The sequence below is a fragment of the Meriones unguiculatus genome, chromosome 12 (assembly GCF_030254825.1).
Source record: "Meriones unguiculatus strain TT.TT164.6M chromosome 12, Bangor_MerUng_6.1, whole genome shotgun sequence".
NCBI classification, from domain to species: Eukaryota; Metazoa; Chordata; class Mammalia; order Rodentia; family Muridae; genus Meriones; species Meriones unguiculatus.
The window spans coordinates 98,598,305-98,617,293 of record NC_083360.1 but is presented as its reverse complement, the minus strand read 5'-3'; the positions used below and the strand labels follow the sequence as shown (position 1 = coordinate 98,617,293).

General features: G+C 39.6%; 1 protein-coding gene across 8 annotated transcripts in view; it reads left to right on the top strand.

Annotated features, from left to right (window-relative positions):
- The window catches only part of Wdpcp (WD repeat containing planar cell polarity effector), a 242,957-nt gene that overhangs the window by 101,827 nt on the left and 122,141 nt on the right, over positions 1–18,989 (top strand). For 7 of the 8 annotated variants that reach the window (XR_009584944.1, XR_009584943.1, XM_060365184.1 and 4 more), the window contains 3 exons: positions 4,852–4,966; positions 7,142–7,275; positions 10,558–10,749. The exons of the other annotated variant lie outside the window; for it this stretch is intronic. Coding sequence is in view for 5 of the 7 variants with exons in the window: in XM_060365184.1 (XP_060221167.1) it covers positions 4,852–4,966; positions 7,142–7,275; positions 10,558–10,749 (441 nt within the window). In the remaining 2 variants the exon portion in view is untranslated. The remainder of the gene's footprint in view (positions 1–4,851; positions 4,967–7,141; positions 7,276–10,557; positions 10,750–18,989) is intronic. 8 annotated transcript variants of the gene reach the window in all.

Below are 18,989 nucleotides of genomic sequence, written 5' to 3'. Positions count from 1 at the left end.
AAAATATGTGCCTCCCAAAACACTCTTATAAAATGTACTAATTAGCTTATTCATTTGTATCTACACATTGCAAAACTTGGTATCAGGAATGGTTCTAGTCACAAGACACTTAGAGGTCAAAAATGGTGGACATACCTTGATTCTAACAAGAACCCAAATGTTTTTTCACTAAGAAGCTTAATCCAATCTTTAAGGGGAGAGGAAAAAAAAAAGGATTGCTGCTTAATCCTCCTTCTGTGAAATATACAGTTGTCTCTTTTCCCAGCTGAGGAGATGAAATGGCATGAAAGAAACTCCTCTGTGGGCATACATCTAGTCCACTGAACATTGGAACCCCTGAGCTCAGGCTTTGAACCTCCCTCTCTTTCCATTAAGTTTTAAGGAGCATTTTTCCATTTCTGTGTTTAAATGTGACCTTGATGTTGTTGATGACCCCATCTCTACTTTTTGCAAGGTTATCTTCACTTGTAATTCCGTAGGTGACTTGACTTGTCCAAAATCAGGCTCTTAATGCTCCATAGTCTAAATTTTGCCACTAACATTTCTTACCTTAGTGAACACTGTTGCTTAGGCCAAGCATGCTACATCCAACCTTCCAGCGAATGCTAGTAGACACTCTTACAGCACAGCTCACCTTGCATTGAGGCCAGATGTTGATGCCTACGCAGTCATGTTCAAGCACCGCACAACTGAGTTTACAAAAATAAGTAATGAAGAAATTCCCTAATGTTTTAAGTAAGTTTTCTGCGTGGGGTTGGGTCATATTCATAGCTGTCCTCAGTCACATGTACCCCACAGACTTTCAGGAAAGTTGGAACAGGGGCTATCTTAATCCTATCTGTATTTTTTTTCTAGCATGGCTCTTCTGTTTCAAGTCCTTATCTTCTGTTGGGGTGGCTGAAAGAATTTTCCAATGGATGACATATTTTTGCCCTTAATGTAGATTTCTGCTAAAATGTACTGTCTCCTCATTAATGAGCCCTGACTCCCTTTGTGCCACGGTTGTTCGGGAGGACCCCGCCAGGCACACAGGCCAGCTTTCCCCTGTCGTCCCTGGCGTAGCCTGCCACAGGGTTTTGTTCTGTTGCCCCTCTGCCTTCCATTCCACTTCTCCAGGTATCTCTGCAGCTCAGCTCTTCTCTTTCTTTGGATCTGAGCTCACATGCAGTTTCTTCAAGAAGGCCTTCTTGTTTGTTAGTCACCATGTGCATAAAACCACCTCCTAGAATCACCATCTTGCTGTGCTTTTCCCCCATAGGTATTATCACTAAACTGCTGTTATATTAGAACTATTTGTTATTACCAATATCCACATTCAAATGCAAACCCCATGAGGGTAGGGTGAACCAAGGCATTGTTTTGTTCACTGATGTAGTTTGAGCACTGAGAACAGGGCCCGGCTCATTTGATACACTGAACATATATGGGCTGAATGACTGTATGAATAAGTAGAATATGTAAAGGGGCCTAATGAAATACTCAAGTGGACAAATTCCCGCTCTCATCTCCATGTGCAGATCACACGATACACGCACATGTCCTCCTGCATAGCATAGCACAGGTTTATATACTGTAGAGAAGTTTCTATCACGAGAGATTTCTTTATGGTGATGATGGTGACAACAGAAAATATAGAGAAAGAAATGAGAAAGTTGGGCAAATTTAGTTTCAAAGTTCTGAAGGAACCTGTAGATAGCTTGAAGGTAAACACCCTTATGAAATCTGCAGATTGGAAAATGACAAGAGACTGTCCCTTTTCTGATTAGAATGCACCTAGAGTACTGATGAGATGGCTCACTGGGCAAAAGCACTTGCCACAAAAGCTTGTTGGCTTCTCTTTGATTCTTGGAACACAGGGCAGGAAAAGAGAACCGCCTCCCAGGAACTGTCGTAGTGTCCGTGCCTGTGCTTTGGGGTGTGCACCACGGGGCGTGTGCACAAACACGCACATCGTATGCACACAACATTAGGAAAGTAAATATAAGTTAAAGTGTAGTCGCCTAGAGTCCAGTGCTTCGTGTCCAGTTCTGAGTCCAGCATGGGTGGGTGCTAGGTTTTTATTTAAGATACATTATGACTTCAGAGATGGCAAGCAGTACACCGAGAACTGCTCATAGAAATGGTTGAATAGCCGTAGTCATTGCAAGCACTGTGCCAGGCATTGTTACAAATTCTGTTGAAGTTACTTAATCCTCAGCCTGTGAAGATAGTATTATGTCTTATTTTGGATGAGGAAATGAAGATACAGAGATGTTAAGTAACTGAGTGTCTCACAACTAGCCACTGCTGACTTCAGAGTTCATGCTCTTAGCCAACGTGCTCTGATCTTTGAATATATGCTGTGATGCAGCTGAAGAAGAGCTGAGGTTGAGGCTGAAGTTCTAGGAAGGCAGTTTTCCTTTTTAACCCCACGTCCTAGATTCTCTTCTCAGTCAGCTGCCCACCTCTATTCAAACTGTATAATGGGTTTGCTAACACTGCCTTATTACATGGATTCATGTCTCTTCTCTCTATCAGCCTATAAGGATTATATTTGATTCATTTCTGAGCTGTTAAATTTAGTTGCTTGCATGTCATATGGCCAACATTCAGTCAATTTGTCAAACAAAAGAATGCCTTTCCCCATGTTTTTAATCAATTGGAGCTGTCCCAGTTAAGATTGCCATCAGGTGTAGTGAGCCTCTGTTCACTGGGGGCACTCAGCTCTATGCTGTTTGTATTTTGTTTTGCTTTGTTTTGTTTGTGTGTGTGTGTTTGTTTTTGTTTTTCAGAGATAGGGTCAGGCGCCAAGTATTCCAAGCTGGCCTCCAGCTAGCTATGTAGCCCAGGATGTCCTTGAACTTCAGACTCTCCCGTTCCTCTGTCCCACGGTTGTGACTGCAGGTCTGCCCCACCGTGCCAGGTTTATTTGGTGCTGGGTGCAGAGCTCAGAACTGGGGGCTGCTGAGAGGGCTCGTCTAGTGAAGCGCCTCCGAAAGCCTGCAGCCTGGCCTGGCCCCTGTGACCCACAGGGCGGAGTGAGGGCTACGGGTCAGTCCTGCGAGCTGTTCTCTGGTCACCACATGCATGTTGTGGCACAAACACACAACCAGCATGTGAGTGCACATATGTATGATATATATGCAAACATAGAGATCACTTTGAAATGTTTTAAAGAGCTCAGGTCCTCCTGTCTGCTAAGCAGCTACACTACCAAGCAACAGTACCTCCCAGCCCAGCCCAGGCTCCCGATTGGCGCACCCACGTCATCTGGAAATGGAAGGCTAGCTTCAGTTTTTCTCTGACTTTGTCCACATGCTCCCTGAGCGCCTCCGCTGGGCCTAGCATTGAGGGTGCAGAGAAAATGTGATCAAGCCAGTATCGTGAGAATCCAGTGACAAATGAGGAGAGGACATGCCTAAGAGAAGAGATGCTCGCTGGTATAGAAAAGTAGGAAAGGGCAGGTTTAGTGATGTTTTAGCAAACTTGAAAGGGAAGAACCAGATAGGACAGTTGAGTCTTTCTAAATGTCTGAGAAGAGAGAATCTGAGGGAGCAAAGATCACATGCAATCAACCCCCGGAATGGTGAATCACTCACTGTCAAGGTCTGCGGTGAAGCCCGGTCAAGCCGGCAGCGGTTAAGGAAGCGCTTCTCAAGTGTCACTTCCACAGCTCCTCAGTCACCCTCAGTCCCACCGTGGCACTGCGGAGGCGCGGGAGTGAAAGAGCAGCCTGACTCCGTTACAAGCAAGGCCTAAGGGTCTCATCTCGCCTGGGACAGAGATTCTAACAGGAAGGAACCGTGGTCTTTTTTGTTTTTTTCCTGAGGACTCTGGTCCCTCAGGCTGCTCATCTTTCACACATGTCCAAATTCGTCTTAACAGAGAATCAGTCACTAGCTGGGACATGATGCCTAGGTGGGCGGGGGATTCCCCGTGTTGTTTAAGTCATAGTTGTCTTTGAGTCTGGCTGGCATGTTCATGATTAGTTTACTAACAATTGGTTTTTTCCCTCTGATGCCATATGCTATTCCATGATTCATCAGCTTTGAGTCTGTTGCCTTGAAGGTGAAACAATTTCTTCCAATGTTGATATTTCAAAATCTCATAGATAACAAGCACACACATATGCAGAGTCCTTTCAGAAGTTTGAAACATTTGGAGATGAATGAATTAAGCTGCTACAAATGGAAAGGAGCACTGTAAAATTGTATCGGTTTTATCCAGCGTCTTTTGTGAATAACTTCTGGACACTGAAAGGCCATAGTCTTTGCTATTTTTGTTTTTCCTTGTGAAATTATTGATGGTGAGAGTTGCATATGACTTTAAAATGTTTAACCTTTTACATAATTGCCTTGCTTTATATTATTTTAATGTTTTGGGTTATAAAAATCTTTAATTGGGGAAATGAATAAGGCCTAGGGTCCAAATTAGCTGTTTATATTGTGATCATGGTGTCTTCGTATATTCAGTGAGCAGCAGTGACTGCCCAAACCTCAGGAAGCACCCTGAAAGTCCCTGATATAAACAGTGCCCTTTCGGTGTTCGAATGCCGCCCTCACGTTTTCTGGCCGCAAAGCAGAGCAGTTCTTTCAGCACGGACACTTGTCAGCGTCTAGAAAACTAGACGCTGACAAACGTGGGCACAGTGACGCTCTGTGGACAGCTTCCGTCCGTGCGCTGAGCACACTGCAGCACTTTCCGGCCTGCCTCGCACTCAGAATGCTGGCGGCTGTTCTAGGGAGGGAACACTGTAATTTCATGGTCTGAACGCATGCGAAAATATCCATGTGAACTGTGTGATTGGAAAGGGGTTTTTAAAAGATTCTAATTTTCAGCATATCTTCTTCTCTCCCCCTTACCTGGGTTTAGCTCCTCTTTGGTTCAGGTGTGCTGGTGTCCCTAAGCCTTTCTGGGCCTCAGCTGGAGAAAGTGGTGATTGACAGGAGCCTGGTGGGGAAGCTCATCTCAGACACCATCAGTGACGGTAATTACACCCATGTGCAAACCAGCTGCTCACATTGACAGTGGGCAGGTACCTTGTCAACAGGTAGACTAATTATTACCACTGGGGACTTGCAAACACTACAAGTAATTGCTTGTAATAGCAGACTTACAACCCCTGGGACCAATACAGGCTTCAACTAATATTTAATGTCCATGCGCTTTTCTTCTTGTTAAGTGTTAGGCTCACAGCCTAAGCACCTCACAATCTTTTCTTTACATTTTGGACTGTAATTTTAAAATAAGCTTTTTCATTCATTCATTTAAATTAATTTCTCTGTTATTGGCAATTCAACTTTTCTCAGATGAATCATGCGTAGGTAACACAAATATGCCAAAGCAGGCACGGTGGAGTGCCCTGCGTGCTTTGCTTACGCGAAGTTACACTGTGCTTGTTAGTGAGCACTGGCTTCTCAGTAATATGGGCTGTATTTTCTGAATAGCAGAAGCCAGTGCCAGATCCGCCAGGGAAGTCCAGACCCACTAAGTGACAGCGCCGTGCATGGCTGGCTTAAAGTACATTAGAAAGAGGTAAACCATTCACCAAGTAGGAAGGCTACTCATATTTATTGCGCCATGAAAGTCCCGTGCTGGGTGCTGTCCTGTTTAATTCAAGAAGGGGCTATGTCAGATATGGTCACTTCTATTCCAGTAGATAAGGAAAGGGAAGCTGAGCTACCAGGATAATAGTCAGGCTCATGTAGTCAGTGAGTAACTGAGCTGAGATCTGAACACAAGTTCTCACTTATTTTCTTTCTGCTATACTATGCTGACTACATATCTTAAGATTCTGTTCCTTTATTTGGGGGTAAAACCAGTCTACAAAAAGGCTACATTATTGTGAAAGATAAGAACAGTATGTTGAATAAGAAAGGAAGATGTGGTCTAGCAGAAAGGAGAGCCATGAGACGGAGAGCCCCTCTCTCTGCTGTGCACACCCCAAGTGCTTCTGAGCGAAGTCAGCATAACAGCACAGCTTTAACAACAGTGCTCTGCCCATGGCTGCCCTGAGGAACACCACTGACAGTAACAGCGGGGTAGGGCTGCGGCCATGGCATTTCCTCCACAGTGTCAGAGTGTGTTGCCAGGGGAGCTTCTCTGTGGAGGAGTTCTGTTTTCATGCTCTCATCATTAAACCCTTCACTGGGTTTGCAGGTAGCAGTGACTGTGATGGTTTCTCATATTCATGTTTCTCTGTTAGACTGAGCATGAAACTTTCAACACTTTTCTGCCTGAGTTGGCTTTCTTCATGTGTTTCTTTTATATATACCCAAATCATATACTCTCATGGGACAGGAGAGCCATGTGCTTTCCTGGCAGCTCTCCAGATTTTTTCTCTGGTGATTGGCAGATCCACTGTTGGTCACTGCTTGTGCATCTAGAGGTAAAATGGGAAAGAATCTAGAAGATGTTTAGTGATTTCTTTTTTTTTTTTTTTTTGCCTAGGAGCAGTTCACAAAACAATAGCTTTTTATATAACCAATGGTTTTATCTACCTATTCACAGTCTTTAGAAATACAAGTGTGAGAAGTATTTTTTACTGATCCTTATTATTTAATATTAATTTATGCAATATTCCTATTTGGGTACAGCATTCTTTATTTCACCCAGTTTGTAAGTCCTCAAAAGAGGGATTACAGATGAAATGAATTAAATTAAAAAATTAAGTTGTTAGAGAACACTTATCAGTATCAATCCACTTTACTATCAAATGCCTTCTATGAAGGTAGAAACAGCACACAAACACAAATAAAAGTCTTTTATCATTTTTATGCCTTTCTTTCTGAGATAGGCTCTTACTATGTATCCCTGACTAGTCTAATGCTGCCTGCCTCTGCCTTCCAAGTGGTGGGATTAAAGGTATGTGCCACCATTCCAGGCCTCTTTTATGTGTCTTGAGTTCTAATTCCCAAATATTTCCTTTGGTGGTAGTCCTCAAACATTAGTTTATATGGAAATAGTCACCGAAAAAGAGGGAAAATGCCAAACCTATATTGCTGTATTGATGGTTATTGTTTATTTCTAATATCTTTAGTATCATTCAGATATATTTGGGAGGTGTTAGTAAGTTCAGTTAATATTTATTTTCTGACAGTATCTTTTAAGAATTTCAGTGGAATGAATACCTTGTTATAAGTTTGTTAATCCACTGTTTTAGCTCTTCTTACAGACAATTTCATCATCTTATCCTTTTTGGCACAAAACAAACTATGTTTTATTCCATTTGCAAAGAAGATGGATTCTCTTGATGTAAACAAGAGATTGGACAAACTTTCAGCCTTGGACTATAAGGTAGAAAATTCAATGTATAATGTCATATTACTACTCATTAAGGTACACCAGGACATTGTGTAAGTTAGTGTTACTGTTTTTACTCTTGAACATTTGTGAAACTTGAATCTTCCCTTATACCTTCCCTGAGCTGGAGGCCTAACAATGGCATGTGTGAGTTTATGAAGGTCAAAGTTGTCTTCTTTGCTAATGCTAATATAGACTGCATTTCTTGGTCCCCTAAGTATCCATATAGCTGCTCAGGATTTCACTGTAAAAAAAGAAAAAAGGAAGAAGGGTCTTTCAAAGATTAATAGAAAATATGATAAGTAAAGGTAAGACTCTCACATCTTACCCCCAACTATAGCTGGAGGAAATGCAAAAAGAAATTTCTTTCAGGTGTGTTAGTCTTTCTCCCTCGGCTAACTCCAGGTAATTTGTTTCCTGGTATCATGGACTTTGCATCTGTTACGGCAGGATTTTTATTTTAAATTATGTACTTAAATCTCCCACATTACAGTATTTTAACTGCTGGAAAGGCACACTCTCTGCAAGGGTGAGCATCTAATACATTTTCCAGGCTGTTTCAGTTCAAGGCCTCTTTTCAGCAATGACTTGTGTTTGCAAGACTGATCCAGCCTCTGTGACGTGGATTTGAGACAGTTCACTGTTCAGTGGGAACAGAGCTGAGATACAGCTTTCTTAAAAACAGTGCACACGTATGCCATCCTCAAGTGTCTATAGCAAAGGCAAAGCCAGCCCTGTGGCTTGTAGTTGGTGTGTGTGCTTGGAAGCTGTTTATTATACCTTACTTTCTGCCCCTTGGAATTGTTATTTATTATGATTAGGATGATAGTAGCATAGGAAAGATTTAATTTGTTTATAGAAATAGCTATTCTTATAAGAAAGAGTTTTAAAATGGAAAAAGTTACCTGAAATAAGTTTTTTTTTAAACGATAGTAATAATACAATATAGCTTATATGTCAGATTTATGGCGCTTCTATAAAATTTGCCTGATAATGACTTTCTCTAACTGGCAATTTATGATATTCATGTATATATTATGATATTCGTGTATATATTTAGTTATTTAAAAAAATAAAAGATTCATTTTAGCATTCTTAAAGTACTGTTTTTCCAAATGCTTAACCTATGTTGATTTTAAAATGTTGTGGTTTTTTCCCCAATATTGGTCTTTAAAATATATCACTTTATTAGCCAAAGCCATTTAAAGTGTTATTAACCTTATTATGTAAAATTCTGTATGACTAGTTCCTTTGCTTCATGTGTGAAGGGTAACTGAGTGACAACTTCCTGACTAAAAGGTGGTAGCCAGTGTGAGCTAAGGAAAACTAGAAGGGTGTCAGTTTTTCTTAAGAAAAAATATGAAAAATAGGCCTACTCTTCAGGCTTGTGTTGCTTAAATAGGGGAATTAACACATTATTTCTCCCTGTGGACTTGGGAAATTATTGACACTCTACATCGTTACTACTCAGCAGCATATAACTGTGTCTCCTTGAGGAAACACCACGGGTTTCATTTCCTGCTTCAGTGTCTGAAACAGATGATGGTTAGTGAGTGCCGAATAACTGACCTGCACTGCACAAAACTGAACATGCCAGTCACCAGTCACTCATCCGTAACTCAGCTTGATCACCTAGAGGTTTGTGCCGTGCCTAGATGGCGAGCTGGGCGCCAGAATACACGTGCAGTTGTCGTTAGGTGTGGGGCAAGTGCAAGTTTCCCTTTAAATAAGAGTAGAGCTCTGATAAGCACACTGAAAGGTTAACTACGTATTTAAACTTAAAAACGTAAACTTAAAATCATTTATGCTTTGTCTTTGCTCATTTTGGTTTTAAAGCAGGCTGTGTATCAAGTAGATATAATTCTAATTTTCTTTACAGCTATACCATAATTTAATTATTTCACATTGAAATAATTTTGACAAGAAGCATTTCAGGGTAAATATCCTGAAAGTGTTGACCTTTAACTAGCTTTCCTGTCCACATTTTAAAAATCCAATTCGGTTTAACAGTTTCAGGACAGTGCAAGGAGTTAATGTTTACCATGAGAGAACAACACTGGTAATTACTTTGATTTTAGTTCCTTTTGATGTGTATTCAGAGGATGAAGAGGTCAATAATATTATGGCCATGCAAATAGAAAAGAGTTCCTTTTGACCATGGTGGAAAAAAAAATAGCAGAGGATTATTAAAGCATTAACCTTGATTTTAATGGCCTTGGTTGAGTGGTGAGATCACAATTTGGATGAGCCTGATTATTTACTAAATACAATACATAAATGCAACGGGTTCTTAACACCCATTGCACTCTGGCATTATCGCATTACTGCCATCCTTTGTTGCCTTGCAGACAGGAATATGAAAGCAATCTGTCATGTAGTGAGACTGGCTCCAGAAGCATTTCTCTGATAAGAAGACCCCCTGCCCTTTGCTAGTGTCTGGTCCAGTAGGCTTAGCCATGCGCTTAATCCCCAGAAAGTGGTTCGATTATTGCTGACCAGCAATGGCAAGATAGTTTTTTTTTTTTCCTTCCAAGCTATCAACCTTCCATTAATTCCTTAAGCAGAAATACGGTGCAATCTATATTTCCTTGGCATGTGTCACCCAGATGGTGTCGTGCTTATGTTTTCAAATAACCATGTTCCAAAATAACATAGTTTGAATAATAAATTCGACAGATCCTTCCTAAGAAAGAGAAGTGTAATTCTCAAAGCTGCATAAACTTTCACGCTCGCTGCCGTAGCTTATCCCCTTTATGCAGGATCCGTGTGTATATGTCTCAGATACTCTTCAGGAGACATTCGCCTCGAGCCGTTTTTCCTTTTACTGTTGGCAGTCATTGCTAAGGTCTTCTGTCTTAAATAGTGGCCAGACAGCGTTGGTCAGCAGTGCTGAGCTTGTCGCTTAGCGCAGCTGACACGGAGCCCCATCTCTGTGCAGGTCGAGCAGGTCGACGCTGTCAAGCGTCCATGACTGTACATTTTGGTATTGGTTGGAGTCGCTACATCTAGTCCCTCCCTAACTCACATTTCTTTTTCCCTTTCCTCTGCTAAAAATTGGGAGAATTTTGAACATATGTCTTTTTTATATACGTGTCAAAAGAATTTGGTAAATTCTGACACCCTCCTAAGCACATGTTGAAATTGCATATTTACTTGCGCATGCTACATTTACAGATACTTTGATTTTTTTTAAATAGTCAGATGATTTTTTATTCTTTAAAAGAAACATCTTCATTTATATTTTGTTTGTTTGTTTATTTGTTTGTTAACCATTAGATTTCCTACTGTGACATACCTGGCCCTGCAAACAGGACAGTAGAGCGTCACTTAGCTATCAACTCCATTCAGGATCTAATTATTTGCTGGTGGCCACTGGTCAGTGATGACGCTTGGCCTTGGACTCCAGTTTCTTCTGAGAAGGACAAAGCCAATATCCTGCTTCTGGGTCTCACTCAAAGAGGACTGGAGGTAACTCTAAAACAAATGTATACATTTTAATGAAGTGCAAGGAAAATAGTATTACTGGTTTTTCTATTCTGAAATATATGTGAATACATTTTAAACCTATAATTTATATTTTCAAATATTCAAAAAGGAAACTGAATATAAAATGAGATCCTAAAATGTATCATAACTAGAGCATAAGTAGACAACTCTAGGGCTGGCTGAAATAATGTAGTGATTGAAAGCACAGGCTGTTATGTTCAAACGCTGGTGCTGCCACTGCCTCCCTCTCTGCCTGATTAAGGTACCAGCCTCTGGGTGTTGTAGTTTCATTATTTTGGAAAGTAGAGGTAAACTGATGAAAAAAAGTATATACATTATAGCAACACTTACGCACACTTGCACAAAGCTTAGAATCACTGTTCACTGTTGCCATCACTGATGGTGTTTATTGAGGTGTTTATTGAGCCTGGAAAAGCTATGCTGCCGTCTGCCCCTCACAAACATCAGGCCCTGTGATGCCTCACCCTCAGGGCCACAGTTTAACATCACATTTAGGATTGGATCTCTGGAGGGAGCCCTGGAGAGCACAGCGACCAAGGCCACATCACGATCCTCACTCTGCCTGTTCCTTACAGTGCTGTGGGCATTTGCGTATCCATGTAGATGAACCTGTGTGTGTTTCCATATTGAACCGATGTAAGCACAAACTTCTGGTTTTCTTTTCTATAATTAAAAAGAATTCTCTCTCTTTTAAAGGCTTAGTTTTAACTGGGTGAAAAAGTTCGTTTCAATATTTTCCTCTAAACCTTTCAGATTTTAAGAAGTGTTTCTCAAAATTAGTGTTCTGGGATAAATGAGTAGGTCTGTCGTTTTGTTTTGTTTTGTTTTGTTTTCCCCTTTTTCCACTTACATAAACTTTCGGTCTTTTGAGTTTTCTTTATTTTGGAGACAGATTTTTTTTTTTTAATGTAGCCTAAAACTCCTGGTCCTCCAGCCTCAGCTTCTTTCCTGCTGAGCTGAAGACGAGTACTGCCATGTTCAGTTGTAGGCTGCTTTTACTATTGAAGAGTCTAGAGCTTTATACTTTACGTAAGTGTGTCTTCCTTAGGAGCTCGGCCTTTCCCAGTTCTTCTGCAGTAAGCTTTCCGGTTCTGTATTGGGTAGACCACCTACCTAATCTATCTAACTGCCTTTAGTTTTTCTATTTTTAAGATAGTAAACTTAAACTATCTTAAAATAGATTTATGCCAGGCCCCTGGTGCTCTAAAATGTGCAGGTATAGGTGCTAAAATACAGATTTATTTTGCCATTCCTGCTCAACTCTTTAGTATATATTTGAACCCAAACTCAATTTGACCCAAACTGATCTTTCCAGTGTTGCTTTCTTATGTAAACCTATGCTCTGGGCAAATGAAATTACTCAGTGAATCCTTATTTCCCGTCTCCTGTAGTAATGGTGTTTCTGCCTGAAGTAGGTAGTGGCTTTAAGCATGATCTTGCATAAGCATTGTGTTCCATTCCAGATGACATGAATAAGAAACTGTCTTGCCTGCAAGGACCCTAGTTTTTTTTTTTTTTTTTTTTTTTTACCAGTGAGACAATGTCAGTTTGCTATAGGTAGAATGTGTATAAGCTAAGTAGAAGCTAACAGGGAGTGATTGGTTCTACTTCCAGATAGTAAGAAGGTTAATGGGTCTCACAGTGTGCTCAACTATGAGATTGTTACCCAGTTTTACTTGCTTTTATTATCTCTTCTAGATCTGATTTCAAACTTGTATTAGCACTGTGAGTGGTTTTGCTATCCCTTTCTCCTCCCTCAACAGTACCAATGGAAATTATAGAATGTAGATTTTTTTTTGTAAGTTATTGATTCCGTTTTAAGGAGTTGTCTGAGTCTTTTTATGGGGGAATTCTATTTTGTTGAGTTGTTTTTCTATAGTTTTTATAAGAGTAACCATTTTATGAAAGCATCTGAGTTGGTTTTTCTGAATTTGTGCATGGTGTGTGAATATGAGGTTTGGTAACTTGGAGCCTAGTCCAGGCTTCTGTCATTCTAGGTGAACAAGCACTTGATCACTACGCTCTAAACCCACACATTATTTTGAACCATTTATTACTTAATATTCTGTCATTAACTTCTGATGTTTTATTATATACAATTCATTTTCCTGGCAAGGGCTTTTATTTTAGGATTTTGCCCTTGTAATTGCTCTATCAAAATTCAACTGTTCAAAAGAAATTGTAAACATTTTTTTTCCCCAGGAACTCTTGTGAATTTCACTATGCTAAAGGTAAATGTTTTTAGGGGAGAAATATCCAGGGAAATGATTGTTTTACTTTTTGTATGAAGACTTAATCTTTAATTGGAACATATTTTACCATGTCATTAACTAAAGCCACCAGCAGCTGAAAGTAGTGGTCGTCAAGATGGTTCCTTTAGTTTCTTTTTCACAGGCAGCAGCAGACTTCTTAAATAAATCACCAGAAATAATAAGACAATATGCTTTAAGCCCTAAAGTTATAACCAAAAAGAGAAAAAAATCTTCATAGAGAATAAATTGAATAATCTTTGAATCTGTTAAACTATAGAATTTTAAGAAAGTATTTTCCATGTAGGCTCTATCAGAAAAAGATAATAAGCTTTTATTTTGACAGTGGCAGAATCCTAGAACAGTAGTTCCTACCCTGGTAATACATTATAGTCGCCTGCAGAGCTTTTGAGACAGGGCCACCAGAAGACTTCCATCAGAATCTCCGGTCAGGAGGGGGCATCAGTAATCTGTTTCGGGTTCCCTAGGTGATCTCATGTGCATCCAAGTTGAGACCCACTGCTTTACAGCAAATTTTAAAAAAATGAAAACGGAAGCCATCTTTTTTGCATAACAGACCATGGAAAGGATAAAGCCCACATACTGAAGCAAATGAGAGTTGTAACAGTGAAGTCTAAGTAGAAAATTGGCTTACCAAGCTGCTAAAAAATAAGAAAAGAAAACAAAGGAAACAGAAACCAGCTCTCTGTAACCATATTATCTGTCTTCTGAGGGAAAACATTGTAAATTTTATTTATGGATATTAGAAAACGCCTGGTCCAATTTCACACCACAAAGTTCTAAACAAATATTGTGTATCTTAATTAGAAGCACAGAGCAAGGGGGGTTATGTAGTCTAAGAGAAATGATTCTTTTGAAAAAAAAAAAAGTATGATAAATAATGTAGAAAAAGGAACTTTAGCCAGCAAATTCATTAAGAGCCTGTTTTAGGGCTTGGAGATGATTCAGTTGCAGGGCGGCCTAAGGGCCTGAGCTTGATCTGCAGGAACCCAGCCCTGGGGAGCTGGGGACAGCAGGGTCCGGAGGCTCTCTGAACAGCCAGCCTGGCCTAAACTGTCAAATGCCAGGTCCTCACTGGAGACCCTGTCTCAAAAAAGCAAGGTGGATACTCCTGAGGAATATCACCCAGCCCAGGCCCCACCTCCCCAGACACACCCGCACATACATGAGCCTGTACATGCACGTATAAACATAGTGTAGCAGCTTATGTATTACCATGTGGTATGTAGTATTGTCGTTACTGAAATTTCTTTTTGCTACTTTTATTTTGAAAAGTTCTCACCATTTTCTTCTGTTATATGTTCGCTTTGACAAGGATGCCATGACAGCTTAACTCTTGTATGTTTATGCAGCCATTTTACCTTTTGTAATGTCTAAATCTGAAACTCCTTTCTGCATGTGCTGCCGACATCACAATGTTTACTGGGAGACCACATGATCTTGCTCAGCAAATTAAGCACAGACACACATGCAGAGCTATCACAATCTAAGACATGTTCGACCTGGAAGAATAAATCCTCACAAACACTTTTCTTCTTATAAGGTGTTTTGTTGTTTGGGTTTTTTTGTTGCTACTTGTTTTGTTGAAGCTCCTCATGTAACTCAGGCAATCCTTGAGCTCCAGTTGTCTCGCCTCTGCCTTCCCCTGCTGGAACTCAGATGTGCACGGCCCCCATACCCCACAGTGTCCTATGAGAAGCATTGTCTGTGTGTATTTCTTTAAGAGCAGTGTAACTGGTAGGAAAGTATTTATGTGTTCAACTGTTAGTATGTACCTTCTGATAAAGGAGTCCAGGAAATACTCCAGATATTTTCAACTGTAAAGCCAAAGTATTTGTGAACACCACTGACAACGAGGTGTACCTGTGTTAGCTTTTAGCTAGGTGTACTCTGCTTTACGGAGTGCGAGTTGTGTGTGTCTGTGTGTGTGTTTTAATGCTGGCTTAACATATTTATCACAGCCTGTAATGAATATAAAGCAAATAACACAAATAAATACATAGCTTAATGAGCTGCTATAAGCAGAACACCCCTGGAATCAGCAGTTACAAGGAGAAATAGAACTTTGCAGCCCCATGAGGCATCTCCCTGTGCTGTCTAATCTTAACGGTGACTCCATTTCCCATGGTACCCATTGCCATCAACCTCAGACACTTCTTATTTACTTACAGATTTTACTACCCATGTGTACATTCCCAGAAAACAAAACTTTATGTCCATTTAAAGCATTTCAGTGTGCATCTTAGTCTACAAGTTTTCACTAGTCCCTTTCTTTCCTAAAAATGTATCTGTTCCAACTGTAGTATCCATGGGCTGAGTCCTGCTTGTATCTGCGGGCCATCCTTTAACATGTTTCTCTGTCTCACGGTTCTACAAGTCGGCAGTGCTGGTGGGACTCTCTGTTCTTTTATCTTCAGGTACATTTCTTTAAGTTCATTGGCTTTCTTGCTTCTCCTTTTTGATGTTAGCTTTTGATGTTCAGTTCCAAGGTACATAGGTTTATTAATGTTACAAAATGGTAATTTTCTAATTAGATCATTTCGTTTTCCTTTGTTATTTGGACTCTTGTATAATTAACACCCCTATGAGCCTTATATGATAAGCTGAATAAATGTCTATTTTATTTTGTCAACATAATAAACTGATCTATAATGAAGATGTTCACTTTTAATTTTTAAAAAAGCATGAATTTGTAGATTCAAACCTTCTATTTCATGTGTTCATAAATTATAACTGTATCTTATAGAAGAGTAGATTACTCCATTTTTGTCCAGTAAAAGCTTCTTCACGTTGCTCCATCTTGTTATGATCTCAGCAGTCAGGGTAGATGCCCTGCTGTCTGCTGTGGCAGTGCTCATGGCCATCTGGTACATAGCCTAGCCTGGAATTAGCCATTTCTCTAAGACAGTATTTTTTTAATGGAAAATGATATTTTTGAGTCCAAGTCAGGATATTATGGACATTGGCTTGTTGTTTTGGGGTTGGTCATTGTCAATATCTGTAATTGTACACATCGTCATAAAATGCCCATATTGATACTGCTAGTTCAATACCGCAGAGTTTCCAATTTTAATTCTTCTATGTTCTTTCATATTTCATAATTTCTGTAGAAAAACTCTTAGTTTATAGGTATTCACAGAATACATTAGCTCACATAATTTCTTATTTACTATGTTCCATCTCACACATATGCCTACCATGTCGAGATAATCATCCTAACATTGCCACTAGTATTTTAATTATTGAGAGCATTCAGTTTTTTCCCTGTTTTCTTCATTTCTCTTCTCTCATTTTAACAGTCTAAGTTATTGTATAATATATTTATTGCATATGATTCTCAAGTTTTTAAATTCTCATCTACTTGTTCATAGGTATTTGGCTTTGCTATCTAAAAGAGTTGTCTATTGTATGTGGAGATTTGAAGAGATTAAAAAATTGAGGAACCACTACTGGTACTCTCAAATTTGGGAATAGTAGTTTCATAGTCATGATAAAACTTTTAATTAGAACCTGAATTTTGTGCTAAGTGTGTTTAGATTCATGTTTTTCATTGGCATGTGTAACTATTGGGAACTGTTTGTTGAAAAGACCACTTTCTTCGTTGGCTTGCCTTTGCTCTTTGTCAAAAATCAGTGGGTCTCTATTCTGTTCCATTAAATATTTGCCTATTCTTTCATAAAGCAAGTCTTTGATATATTGTATTGACTAATATAAAAAATAATTCTGTAGCCCGGAAGACAATATTAAATATAAGCTTGTAAGGTTATAACTTACACATGCTAAAGAGTATGGGTACAAGAATGTTCATGCTTCTTATATTAGACATCTTTATCTTTCTAAACCTTTTTAATGCTTATATAGCATTAGTATATTTATCTGTATATTTATTGGAAAATATTAAAAATAGGGAATACATCTACTTAAAACCAAATGCTGCTATTTCTTTTTTTAATTATAATTTTTATTTATTCATTTTACATCCTGGTCATATCCTCCTCCTTCCTCTCCCCCTGGTCCCATTCTTCCTGTTTCCCCTATCCCCCTCCCCTAGTCCTCAGAGAAGGAGACCCCCCTATCTCAGCATATCAAGTTGCATTACGACTGAGTGCATCTTCTTCCCCTGTGGCCTGGTGAGAGAGCTTTGTGCGGGGGCGGGGTGGTGGTGTTGTGATGGCAATAGAGTCCATGTCAGAGTCAGCCCCCATTCCCCTTACTAGGGAGCCCATATGAGAACTGATCTGCCCATCAGCTACATGTGTGTAGGGGGACTTGGTCTAGTCCGTACAACCAAGGACTCAGTCCTTGGTTGGTGCTTCAGTCTCCATAGACCCTGTGGGCCCTGGTTAGTTTGCTCTGCTGGTCTTCTTGTGGAGCTCCTGTCCCCTCTTGCTCTATTTCTTTAAGAAGTTCCTTTTACTTTTATTTCTTTGTGGTGTGTGTGTGTTTATGTGTGCCATAGTATGCATGCAGTATTCACAGGAAAACTTATGGAGGCCAAATTTTCCTTTCACCATGTGGCTTCAGGGAGTTAAACTTAGGTAATCAGGATTATTGGCAAGTGCTTTTACCTTCTGAGCGGTGTTGCTGGCCCAAATGTTACTTTTTTTTTTTTTTTTTTTTTAGGTGATATGTTTGATTGAATATGTGGGGCAATAGGGAACTCTCATTTGCTACTAATTGTAGAAGTTAGGAGACTGATAGCAAACATCATATATCTAAAACCCAGATATATCTTAAAAGAGAGAACCTTAATTGAGAAAACCCCTTCATAAGATTAACCTGCAAGCAAGCCTGTAGGCCATTTTCTTAGTGACTGATATGGGAGGGCCCAGCTAATTGTGGGCATTTGGTCTTGGGGTACATGAGACAGAAGGCTGAGCAAGCCAGTGAGCAGCACTCTTCCATGGCCTCTGCATCAGCTCCTGCCTCCAGGTATCTGCATTGGTTTTCTGATGCAGTTTTCCTGGGTGAGAGACTTAGAAGCTTTTAGATGAAATAAACCATTCCCCTCCCCTCTTTTGGCCGTGGTATTTTAACACAGCTATAGAAACTAACTAAAACAGTCTGTATTCTATTTTGTTATATACTAAAATTGTTGTAAATATGTTTGCTTTTTGTGGGAATAAAATTTTTGTGTTTCCCCTCTTGGAGAGAGAGAGAGAGAATGAATGAATGAATATGAGGATATGAGTGAGATGAATACAGGCCTACTGTTGCCGCTTGTATCCCAGCTACTCGACTGAAGGAGGCATTAGGACCACAAGTTCAGTGCATGATGAACAACTGAAGGAGAGCCTGTCTAAAAATGTGAACTGCAGCTCGTAAAGAAAACTCAGTGGTAGAATGCTTGCTAAGCGAATGGGATACCCTATGTTCTCTCCTTGATAAAACACACACACAAGCACACACACACCAGCTTAAATGTCTACCAACAGGCAAATAAAAACATTATATGGTACAGTCAGAGGGTGGAATGCTTTATAGAAAACTAAACTATATTTATGTGATGTTCTTAAATTTCAGAAGAATAAATTGAGCAAAATGAAATTCCAGTTTGAGATAGTTTAATAACATTTATGCAAACTTATAAAACAGAATGATTGTACATGTTCTATATGGCTATTTAGATAGGTGAATAATAAAATAAGGTAAATACCAAATTCATAATAATGTCGCCTCTGGGCTGAGATAGAAGGAAATGGGGCCTGGCAGGCTTCAACTTATATGTGATATTTTATTTTTAAAATTGAAGCAAAAAGATAGTATTTCCTAAAGCTGTTTTTCACATATTTTTCTCTCCACTTTTATGTGTGTGTTGAATGTTTCATAAAAAGAAGTAAAAATAAAATGTACTTTTTATCTTCTGTTCCTAAAAATTCTGCAAAGTGATGGAGAGAATGTAGATTTCAGAATAAATCCTAGTGATAAGCT